This window comes from Ylistrum balloti, unplaced genomic scaffold (assembly GCF_031769215.1).
Source record: "Ylistrum balloti isolate Yb309-2 unplaced genomic scaffold, AGI_CSIRO_Ybal_v1 Utg369606, whole genome shotgun sequence".
In the NCBI taxonomy this organism is placed as follows: domain Eukaryota; kingdom Metazoa; phylum Mollusca; class Bivalvia; order Pectinida; family Pectinidae; genus Ylistrum; species Ylistrum balloti.
The window spans coordinates 340,462-353,531 of NW_026781884.1; the positions used below are offsets into that span (position 1 = coordinate 340,462).

Consider the following 13,070-nt stretch of genomic DNA (forward strand, 5'->3'; position numbering starts at 1 on the left):
ACCCCCAGGACGCCCAGGTGTTACCAATGTGGCACCCCACCACCCAATCAACCAGCAAGCAAAATCATGTGAAGGGGCGTAGCTAGCCCAGCAAATGTGTAAGCCCAGGAGAGGGGTCTGAATTTCATGATTTCAAAGATGTTTTGAATCGTTTTCTGAGACAGTTATTTAACAACAAACTTCAACCCCTGATATTTACTTTCAACCTTAGTTTTGTAATTTTATCCGACATACTCTATGCACGGATTTTTTTATGTGCAAGCCCGGGCTTTTTCTTTCTATGGAAGCTACGCCCCTAATGTGTAGCTAGTTTGCCCGTCAGCACTCGCCATCTACCAACGGAAATAAGAATGCTTGGAACAACACCCGCGACGTGTAAAAGACACAAGTTGATAAAGCAGGCGGATCACAATCAGTAAAAGGCAAGTTCACTGATTAAAAAAAACGGAATCATTTTAACATAGCTTAGTAGTAGGTTTAGGTCTCGGTAGCGAAACCAAACAGAAGGTTGTACATATTAGGACTGAAACAAGGAAATCAGGCTAAAGGGATAAAACAAAATAACTGGACAAAGGGATTGCCATGAACCCCCTAGATTGATAAATTGTCTTGCACGCTTAATCTACCTAGATTACAGATCACCAACGCAACACCTGTAATCGTGTGGCCGTTTCGTTACACTACTTTCCACCTTAGTGTATATATAGAGAATAAATGGTTAGTGTCTTAGAATATAAACTGTATTTTGGCGAGGGTGAAGAAAGACAAAAAATGGTGAGCTTCTGACGACCCGATGTTGTGTTTCAGTCCCGAAAGACGATATCATAACGCGAATTTCCCATTTCTTGACAGTAGCATTCCTGTTTTTCAAGCTCATAACGTTTTCACAGCAAATGATTCGATATCATTGGATCACGATTTCAATTAAGATTGTTAACGCCAAAAAAACTTGTGGTAAATTTTCCAAAACAGGGTTTTGAATTTTGATGCGAGTTAATGAAGATTGTAAGGAAGTCTTTAATATGATGGTCAGTTTAACCTCTTTGGGACCTGGTCATACCCTTCTCTCTGTATTTTTCACCATAGAGGTCTGTTACGACATGCCAGTACTTTTGGATATTGTTTTCCTTCTCATTATCAAAATATCGAACTCAGTTAGGATTTTCTCTTTGGTTTAGATAGAGTGCCATGGAAAGGCACAAGCAGAGGTCCTACTATAAATACAAGAAATTCAAAAAGGAATTTGGCACCTATCCAGTAAGGAACAGGTAGCCACAGATCCCTGCAGTACTTCCAGAAATAGCGCCAGCAAACAAAATGTGGGACTCTAAAAATATAAGATGGTGGCCTGCAAGCCCATTTTATATTGTTTGCATCAGACAGCCCTTGAAAAATCATATCGCTGAAAAATTATGGATTGTTCTTGAATTTCGTATGTAGATTAGCATTGGTACCTATTTCTGCCTTGTTCATTTTAGAATTAAATGAAAAACAAGATGGCTAACTGGACAAATACTGAATTGATTTTCCCCCAAATTTCATATGTTAAAGTTCCCTTTCGTCCCTAGATATTCCCTTTTGATTTCAGGAATGGTCAGGAAAAAAAATCAAAATATGACAAACGAACTTTGTTATTGTGATTATCTAAAATTTGTTTGTTGCTTATGGCCCTTGTGATCTTTTGATTTTGAGAATGATCAGAAAAACAACAACGCCAAAAGATGAGCATCTTAGAGATGACAGGAATTATTATTTCTATTTCTGGTTTCATATGAATAAGAGAAAAAAACAAAATAAGAAGGAAGAGAAAATCAGCAATGGTGGGTGCCAAGATCTCTCTGATGTCTACCTTTTTTCTTTAAGTCAGTCCAAAAATGACAGTACGCTACCAGGTATTACAAGAACCTATGTAAGATTGAATTTTAAGAATTATTTATCTAGTACTTCTCGAGATAGTGATAACATACAATAACCGTTAAAATCAACCACTCAGCTGACCAGTTCCACAGACTGAGGGAAAACCAACATATAAAAATTGAGTATAATCCCTTTGGTACTCCTCAAGAAATGGTGACAACAAATTGTAACCATCAAAATCAAAATGGCCCCAAATCAGCAAATTTGTTACTAGATCAGTTCCAAAGAGTAAGCCACATCTTCAGGTCCCAATGGGTAGCTGCATATGGAATCGTAAAATGATCCATCCAGTTCTTCTTCAGACTTAAGTATAACAAAACTATCCATGTCAAAATCAGCGATGGCTGTCTGTTGCTTATTTGATATTTCCGATCAATACTTGAGGACCAATTGTAACCTACATATGAAATTTGAGAAAGATCCATCCAGTACTTCTAAAGGAATAGCAAATTATAATAAGTGTCCAAACCAAAGCTGACCATCTGTTGTCTGTTTTTCTAATCAGTTCCAAAAGGACCATACACATTTGAGGACCAAGGGGATCCTATGTATGAAATATTTGAGAAATATGGCATTTCATAAAATAGTGACTACAAACTGTCAAAATTCAAGATGGCTGCCTAAATGCCATTTTATTTTTCCCAGTCAGTTCCAAACGGACAGTGCAAAGTTAAGGATCATGATGTACATGTATCTGGATTTATAGAATGAACCGCCCAGTTCTCCAGATGTAGGCAGACACAACAAACTATTACAGTCCATATCGATAATGGCCACCTGTCAGCCATTTGTTTTTCTAATCAATCCCAATTCTTGCACAACTAGGGACTTAAAGGATCCGACATAAAACAGTTAAGAATGATCCTACCATACTTTTCAAGAAATTGTGATAACAAGAATCATTTGAGGACAGACTGGTGGTGGATGAAGAGCCGTCTGAGCAGTCTATTATTTGAAGACGGTGTGCTAAATAAATTCATTAAATGAAACACATGTTCCGTTTCTTCTTTTATTTTTCTTTGAACACAGTTATATATCAATATCATTTAACAAATATAATGTAATTGATTTGTATTAAAAAAGAATAAATGATTTATTTTGAACTTACTGTTGACAATTCAAAATGTTTTAAGTACAGTATTCCTGGCATTGTGACTTCTAATATGTACATCTAAGTTACATGGGCCACAACTACAAGTCACTATGCAATTACATGTACAACCATTTGGCAATGTTTAGTAGTAATACAGTCAATTTTCAAAAACAATTTCAAGGCCATTTATTTTTTTTTCTGAAAAACAGCAAGACACAAACTTAACCATAAAGGTTGTTACTTTTTAAGGTATTTTTTTCACCCGTTTTTCAAAAATGAAATAAAACTGTGAAAAACAGACTCCTTGAAAACATTAGTAAAAATGGAATGATTGTACATTTCATGACTGTCACAAAAAATATATACTTTTTGCGGGAAGCTTTTGGTAAAACTGAAAATCTAACACACCTGAAATTACAACCATAACTATATCTCAGTGTGATCATTGCTGATGCTGCCATTGGTTGTATCCAATGTAAAGTACAGAGAATGTTTAACACTTTAATGTGTGGTTACTACATCATTCGGTTGTACTCACTCACTCACAAACACACACCATCATTTCAAAATAATTCAAGATTACATAAACATAGATAAATAACTCACTTATGCTAGGAAAATTTTTAACTGAAAGAAAATTTATCATCTTCTTGACTTTCAATTGGACAATTAAAAAACATTCAACAAAAATAAATATCATATTTTATTAATTAAATAAAACAATTTCTAAATATCATGTACTTGTATTAGATACTTGGCAAAAATAAGTTGACATCAACCGATATAACTATGATTCATTCTTCATTATTCGTACCAAAACATTTGAAAATTCACTCAGATCTTCAGATGAAAGTGCTAATTGAAATTCCAATCTGTTTTTAAAGTAAAAATTATTGTGAACGTGCTTATTAATCCTTGTGAATATCTGCCTGAAAGTGATAATACACTAAAATTTGATTCCGCCAAATTAATTACACTTACATTATTACAAGAATCACAAAATCTCCGAGGTTCCACCTGAAGTCTGTCTAACAGTAGACACTTCATACAACCATAATGATTTTAAATGTTTGACTCTTCATACAGCCATAATGATTTTAGCTGTTTCAGATTTCATACAACCAAATTGATTTCACCTGTTTAATTCTTCATACAACCACAATGATTAACACATGATTGACACTTCATACAACCAAAATTATTTTAGCTGTTTGACCCAAACGGAATGCAATATGTGTTACATAAAGATGCTGGCCTCATAAATATTGATAATAATGGAATTTAAATGATAAACAAGAGATCTTACCGAAATCTTGATGCCCAACATTTTTTCACCTTTATTTGTTCTTTAGCCATTTTTTTCTCTTCTTTCCTGTGTTTTTGTTCTGAATTATGTAAGAGTTGAAAATTCCTATTAGAAATAGCAATAACAATCTTGCACTGTCAAATCCAAGATACAGTCTATCGACCATTTAGTTTTTCTTCTGAATTGCACAACTAAGGAGTAAGTGTAATCCACACAGGAAATTTGAGGAACATTCCTCCTGTATTTCTCACATATGGATAACAAACTTTCATTATGAAAATCCATGATGACCATCAGGAAGCCATATTGTTTTTCCGACAAGTCCCAAAATCAAACTATATTAGAAAAATGAAACAACGGATACAAGACAATTTGAACAACCCACCATCTGATTGTGGTGGATTAAAAAATGTAAAATCTGATTAATAGATAATAAATGACTTTTGTGATAATTCAATATCACATTTGTAGAGGAATGCTGTTTTGTTTTAATTATGCCTTTAACCAATTGCATAGAAAGCTGATGCATACATGAATAACATCAGTAATGTTTTTTTTTGTATTTATACAACAATAAACCAAACACACAATACTGTTTCTGTTTGGCAAATAGTAGAAGTGTGAGCTTCTTCAGAATCACTGGGTAGCATCAATATCTAGACTGTGAGCTCCTATTACAGGGTAGCATCAATATCTAGACTGTGAGCTCCTATTACAGGGTACCATAAGTTTCTAGACTGTGAGCTCCTATTACAGGGTACCATAAGTTTCTAGGCTGTGAGCTCCTATTACAGGGTAGCATCAATATCTAGACTGTGAGCTCCTATTACAGGGTAGCATCAATATCTAGACTGTGAGATCCTATTACAGGGTAGCATAAGTTTCTAGGCTGTAAGCTCCTATTACAGGGTACCGCCAATTTCTTGTCTTTGAGCTCCTGCAGAATAAGATGGTACCACCAATTTTTAGATTTTGAACTCCTGTTGTTAACTCTTTTTGATGCACGAGGTACCCACAAAATTTGTTTCCGTCAAGCTCTGTCTTGAACTATAGCCATTTCCTCAACATACATGCAACACATTACCATGTGGGTTAACAATTACCTATAGATCTGTTGGCACAGATTTTCTATGTGTGTTCTCAAGTCTCTTTTTTCAATTTCCACATCTCCTTTTATTCTACTTTCTCTTGCATATATCTTAAACACATCCTCTGCTTCAGATCTCTTCTGCAGGTGTTTTAAAACATCCTCTTTTTCACATTTTTTCTGTCATAAGACACCCTCTGCTTCACCTCATTTCCTTTGGCGTTTAAACATCCTACAATTCACATCTTTTCCTTAGGAGTTTAAAACATCCTCTGCTTCACATTTTTTCCTATGGCGTTTAAACATCCTTTGCCTCACATCTTTTCTTTAGCAGTTTAAAACATCCTCTGCTTCACATCTTTTCCTTAGGAGTTTAAAACATCCTTTGCTTCACATCTTTTCCTTAGGAGTTTAAAACATCCGCTGCTTCACATCTTTTCCAATGGTGTTTAAACATCATTTGCCTCACATCTTTTCCTTAGGAGTTTAAAACATCCTTTGCTTCACATCTTTTCCAATGATGTTTAAACATCCTTTGCCTCACATCTTTTCCTTTTTTGTTTGGTATAGTTTGGGACATCTTACTGTCACTGTTAAAAAGAACACATTCTTATTCATTGTAATTTACAGGACAGCCCCACACTAGAACTCTCTGAAGTAACTAATGGTCAGCATGCTGCCGGAGTGGAAAACTTAACTTGATAAACACATGTCTCCTGTTCCAGGATTGACACGACTCGATCATTTATGCCACAAAGGAAGGATATCTGAAATAAAAAGGAAACAGAATGAAAAATCCTAAAGAATGTCATTTCTATCAATAAATAAGAACATTTCAAGTAAAGCATCTGTCCTACCTCAGGCCTTCTGGTTTTGTTTACGGCTATTAATTAAATCATCTGTCCTACCTCAGGACTTCTGGTTTTGTTTACGGCTATTAATTAAATCATATGTCCTACCTCAGGACTTCTGGTTTTGTTTACGGCTATTAATTAAAACATCTGTCCTACCTCAGGACTTCTGGTTTTGTTTACGGCTATTAATTAAAACATCTGTCCTACCTCAGGACTTCTGGTTTTGTTTACGGCTATTAATTAAAACATCTGTCCTACCTCATACTACTGACATATTAGCAGAATCATGAGTATCATTTCTCAGGCCTAAGATAAATACGAACATATAAATATCTCCTTTCCACAGTCACAAATTAAAACTCACCACCGATTTACGGGGCAATTCTCCGGGACAGAGATGTGTTGCACCATTCAACATGTTGAGGATATATAATCCCTCGGACATGTATTCCCATACTGCTGTCTCTCCAAGTAACTTTGATGCCCGAGGAAACTGCTGCTGTTTGACACTTTTAAAAGGACAAACTGTATATTCATACCCTGAGGATTTAAAAGGGAAGCAATTCCGGCTCAACTTGAAAAAAACACCATCAGGTCCAAATTTCTGAAAGTGAAAAAAGATTTGCAATATAAATTAAAATATGGTAGACTTTAAGAAAATTTAGATTAATAGAATGAGAAAATCAGTTTTTAAAAAAAAATATTCAAATTTTCATATAATATGATAAGCATTCATCATAAGGTTCTCGTTGTGAAACATTCTCTTTTCTTGTGCCATATCAAGTTGGACATGTTTGATGCTCATTAGTATGCCTGAGGGTTCTGATGTTGTTTAACATGTTCTCATTTAGGAACGTGACATTACACACATGTACTTGGATTGACTAAGCTTTACAAGGTGGGTGCATTCTCAATGAAGTAGGTAAACGCTTACCCTTCAACAACATCTGATCTTGTTCTTTTTCAGAAGTTTCTGTGTAAATCTGTCTTATGCTCATAAGTTTCATAAATTTTAGTATGAACTTTCTTTCACATATTATTCTTGATAAAGGATAAGCGAGAATTTCTAAATCTAAAAATAAACATGAAATTTTGGTAGTTTCATGTTTAAAAGAATGTAGACCAAGAATCATTGAGATGAAAAGTTTGATCTTTTTCCTTCCTTCCTCTGTTTTGCTCTAAACTATTTGAAGCGAGAAAAATCCCTTTGAAGAAAAAGTAATCATAATAAATTTCATATATCCAAGATAATTGCTTGTTGCCCATCAGCTTTGTTTTATTGATACCAAAAGCCAATGTGGATGGCTAGGATGTAAGGGGGGACCGACACATTATATTTGAGAAGGGTCCATCCTGTTCTTTTCAAGAAATGCCAATTATGAACTTTCATTGTTAATATCTTATATGACCATTTGTAAACCATTTTATTTTCTTATCTGCTCTACAATTGATACAGCAGAACAAGTCACCAAAACAACCTACCCAAGAAATTTGAGAAAGCTCTATCCCACAGTTTTCAAGAAATAATGATAATATGAACTGCTTAAGGCCTGATGATGGACAGGGAAATTTGAACAGTCTGATAATGATGGGCTAAAATCTAGATATTGATATTCATGCTACATGTATTACAGGTATTGTTCTATTACAAATCTACAGTGTGATCAAACATGTCAGAGAATTCTCATACTCATAACATGCTTGTTTCCTACCAATAACTTTACATTGAGTAAACAAAACCAACTAATCCTTTCACACCTACCTCCTTTTCTTCCCCGAGAAGGTGTGCAGCGGCCTTGATGTACTCCAGTCTATGACGTTTCCCAATCTCTCGAATTTTTGCATCTTCCTCTTTTCTCTGTATAACCTTGTTACACAAGTTCTGACAAGGTGCTGTCAGTACAGTAGCAGTTTTTCCAGCTGAAGTCAATAAATAGTACAAAATTAAAGATTCCTATGCTGAAAATAAATTTTAATTTTTCATCCAAAATAATCCATTTTAATGTAGGGTTTTCTTCAGGTTAGAATTATGACTTGATATGTAGTTTATAGTTAAGGAATGATAGTACCTGAATCTTTTAACATGGTCTCATCACTACCTGCGGCTTAAACAATTCAGGTGTGATCATGCAAGATCTTGGCATATACATGTGTCAAATGATTGCTGTAAAGTTTGATCATGACAGTACCAGTACAGTAAACCATTAATCACATGAGTGCCTGCACAATGAGCAGTTATCATACATGTGATCATGTCAGTTTCTGCACATTGAACAGTTAACATGTGGTATGTCAATATCTTGCACAATGAAGTATCTGCACATTGAACAGTTAGCATGTGATATGTCAATATCTGCACAATGAAGTATCTGCACATTGAACAGTTAGCATGTGACCATGTCAATATCTGCACAATGAAGTATCTGCACATTGAACAGTTAGCATGTGACCATGTCAGCATTAGGACAACGTACAGTTAATATTTGATCATACCAGTACCATTAACTTTTGATCATCAAGTACCTGCACATAGAACAGTTAACATTTTATCATGCCCATACCTGCACGTTGAACACCCAGAGGTGGTGGTATCTCCTTCCACTCATCACTGCCGTCACAACAGTCACAGAGGCCATCATTAACACGACTGCTGGCAATACTCTGTGGTCGTTCATCTGGGATCTGGTGAGTGCAGAAAAATCTGTAATAAAACCAACTATCATGTGATTATTCATCCTCAAAACTCAGTCCTGCATATAAAGTGTATAGATTTATGTTAGAAAACACTTCCAAGCAAAAATATTATTACAGGGATGGTGAACATCCTTAGGAGAGGACAGCACCAATAGCCCTTACAGCCATCTGAAAGAAGTGAAAACATGTTTCTCTAGATGAAAGTTGTGGTGGCTACATACATATTGCATGGTGGTTGTACAAATTTCCTTTAGGATATGCCTCAATGTCTTACAGGTTGATACTTTAACCACTATTGCAGGCCCTAACAGAAGGAACAGCATTAAAAGAAAACAAGAGGCCTGATGGGCCTTCATCATTCACCTGGTATTCAATGTTCATCTAAAATAAAATACTAACCAATATCCTTATCAAACAAGTTCTAATACTCAACTCTATACCATGACATTTGGTTTGTTGGTTCATGAGAAGAAGATGTTTAAGTGAAAAAGTTGACACCAGATAGACGGATGATGGACACTGCACCATGGTATAAGCTCACTTGGCCCTTCAGGTCAAGTGAGCTTAAATAGATAAATAAAATGACATAACAGTTACTTTGGACTCCAATCTACAGTTTAGTGTTTACTATATTTACCTTCCATCCAAACATGCTGACGTGCCAGGCTCATCTGATCCGTCATCACAGTCACAGAAATCATCATTGACTTGAGTAAACGGAATGTTTTTCTGTAAGAAACATCGAGACAATGTGATAACATAAATTAGGTTATTGTCTCAGGTTAAACCAGACAGGTCAATAATACCCATAACTATTAATCTTCTTTTAAGGAAATTCACATTAAAGTAACTAGCCATTATCATATAACTATTCTTATCTTACTCATTTCTGATAATAGGTTCAATCTATTTCATTATTTTTCAATAAAACTATGAACTGATGTCACTGTTCTGTAAGAAGTGCATGTCAGGAATTGAAATAGGAAATGTAATGTAATGGCCCCCAGCTATCAATATGAGCTAGATGTGTAAATGATGGCACATTATGTACATCAAAACATCTCGGAATTTTTTTCAGCCAATTTAAATAAAATAACACATAGAATTCCCTGATAATGTATTATTGTCCAGATTATCAAATTACAAATTAATATATTCTGTCTGGGATTCCACAGTTTGTTATTTCTGCCCTGACTTACTTTTTTATCACGACAAAGGAACATATTGCCTTCAATCTTTTTATAGAACTTGGCATCTGTCCGATGTACACCTGTTGGCAAATTAGAAACATCTATCGCCAAATTCTCTCCTCTTTCACCGCCCCCTTGTGGCTGATGATTGATATCCACAGGTTTAAATTTTAGATCATGATTTTCAAAGTTTCCTTCCCTGACAGATTTCCCTTGATCAACGTCTATTTCTACATGCATATCAAATTCCTCTATTGCCTGATTTCGGCGATGTCGGTTTCCTCGAACAAGGTTGATGCCAACTTCCCCATCCTCTTCCATAGCCCTGAGAGCAGACAATCTACTACTAATGTTCAGAGCAGACAAAGAAAAAATCTGAAAGGTGAGGAATATGAAGCCAGCAGATAGAATGAGTAGAAGAATATGTTTCTTCCTCTTTGTCAGTACATTCCTCGGCATATTGTGCAAACTTCGAATATGTCATTTCTTGGTGTATTACGATTTCGTCACTCTGAAATAATGAGATATAGTGGTCTTACTTTTAAATAACTACTTACTTATTTGTCAATAAATCTATTACATGTTTATTGCTGGATGAATAAAGCTAGTCATATCATTTAACATTACGCATTGGTGAAAAACAGGCCCATTCCATGCCAAATACTTGAATATTCATTTGGTATAGGGTAGCACTAAAATAGCACACTGATATTCTAATATTTGTATTCACAATTGTTAGATATCAACATTTGGAAGATCACTAAATTTTCTTTATGTTTGCAGTCCATGAATTATTCAATCTATTTGGAATGGCATTTTGTCAGCTAAAAGATCAAGGTATTATTAGTGTTCAAAGCTGTACACCTGTACAATTCATCCTAATGCTAATTAGCCTACCAACTGAGGGCCTGAAGTCAGGCCTATCTAGGTAAGTTTTCCACATCGTGTGCATGAAACGACAAACATCTAAGCCGTACCTATAAAACTGCTGTATTGTCAGTCACTTTAATTAGCATTTAATTACATTATTTCTGTTGGACATTTGTGGACAGTAATAATTAAATACAAGTGATCTAAACATCCGATGTTATCTTCCTGCAGACATTTTAATTGCTCTGTTGACAATGAGAACTTATTGTATAGTGGTAAACTTGTTGACCTGGTACAAGTGAATTTTTTTGTCACTTTCTTTGAAAAGAAGTGTTGTATAAGAATCTTTTCAATATCAGTTTTCATTCATGAGCAGTTTTAATTCACATTGTTCTGGGCCTAGTACATTTAGCACAGGCCATCATTGTAAACAATGTGGATTTAGAACTAAATTCATGCTACAAAGTACTATCAGGATTATACATTTATACATTTAATAGCATTTTTTTTTTTTTTTTTAGTTTTGAAATAGATATATATAAATATATACTCTACGATATATATAAAGAAACATAAAGATGCTATAATAAGCAGAGATGGTGTAGCAACCCCCAGGCAGCAATGGGATAGAGTTGGCAGGATGGAATGAATAAAACTGAGAACATGACCATTCCACTTAGTCTACTAATATTGAATGTCTCTCCTAATGGCATGAGATCAAGACCAGTAAGCCAGTTTTGGAAATTTGATAACAAACAAATGTACAAATGAAGTGAGAATAGCAAGCTCCCTGAAATAAGATCAGTTTGGCCAGATGGATGGAGTTATATATTTTGATAATCGACAGACATGGCCAGTACCTGCGACAAATAAATTGATAATCTCAATTTTCCGAGAGAGTTCTCAGCATGTATTAATACCTGGTACACGTATGGTCACCAACCAGGTGTTACTGTGGTAGAGATTAATATACTTAGTAGTTAAGGTAGCAGTACACAGTTTCTTGGTGTGGCAACGGGTGGTATTTTGGTTCAATAGATTACCCCATCATACAGGTTATAATTAAAATTTTAAATATAAATCCTTGCTAAAATTGGTCATGTCAAGTTGAAGTGGACAATGTGGGGTTTCATATTTTTTAGAAGAATATTTTGCATTGCGTTACAGAATACTATATGGGCAGTCTTAAATCTGTGTCTACACATCAAAAACTAGCTTTACAAGAAATGAAATTTTCATAGTTTATGCATGGTCATGTGAAGACATTCCGATTTGAAATTTGCTAAAAATGTAAGTAGTTTGTTACCATGACAGCGTTGCTGATTTTAAGACTGGTGTTCAGAAATAAATTTCTTCTATAAAGTTGAAATGTTAGGTTGGAGTTAGCAGTAGTTTTGCATTTTTAGCTGTTTTTGGGTTGGTAGCCATGGCAATCACATGTCAGAAATCAGAGCATTTTTTTTTTATTAATACAATTTCTGTTTCTCTGCTATAATAAATGTAATTATTATGCAGTTTATAAATATATATGCATGTAAGGATGTATTGTTCATAACCAAACTGCTATACCTGTCAAACATGACCAACAATTTCCGGAAAATTGCAAATTAACTGTTTCTTGCTACCTTAGTATTTATGATGAGAGTGCTATTTAGGTGACTGCATATGGTTTCGGAACATCTATGATACAGGTGGTTGAAATTTTCAATTTAGTGTCTGAAATTTGGAGGCAGAGGAAGTCGGGTATTAACATCCTCTGATAATTATGACTTGCAATTGGTACCCCAGCAACGAAGCGATACCGCAACTAGTTACAGTGTGAACTAATATCCAATTTAACAACATACTTTTATTAAGATAAGATGCAAGCAGTACCAGTATCACTTACCTAATTTTACCTTAAATATGGCGACAAGAGCATAATTTATGAAGGTTAAATGCACTTTTGTCTTCGTCCTAATATAGGCCTGTGAAACACGTCACCTTAGCTGGAAGCCACCATTTTGTTAGTCACGTGACAACTTTATTCAATAAAACAACAAACTGACTATTCGCGCCA

General features: G+C 34.9%; 1 protein-coding gene across 1 annotated transcript; it reads right to left on the reverse strand.

Annotated features, from left to right (window-relative positions):
* Window positions 1-3,750: 3,750 nt before the first annotated feature.
* Window positions 3,751-12,975, reverse strand: LOC132546615 (glucosidase 2 subunit beta-like). Its single transcript, XM_060210341.1, has 7 exons — window positions 12,900-12,975; window positions 10,151-10,652; window positions 9,589-9,680; window positions 8,819-8,958; window positions 8,020-8,177; window positions 6,622-6,861; window positions 3,751-6,170 (listed from the first exon to the last, which is right to left on the reverse strand). Exons 2-7 carry the CDS (start codon window positions 10,598-10,600, stop codon window positions 6,072-6,074), a joined length of 1,179 nt encoding a protein of 392 aa, XP_060066324.1. The 5' UTR covers window positions 10,601-10,652; window positions 12,900-12,975; the 3' UTR covers window positions 3,751-6,071.
* Window positions 12,976-13,070: the final 95 nt, after the last annotated feature.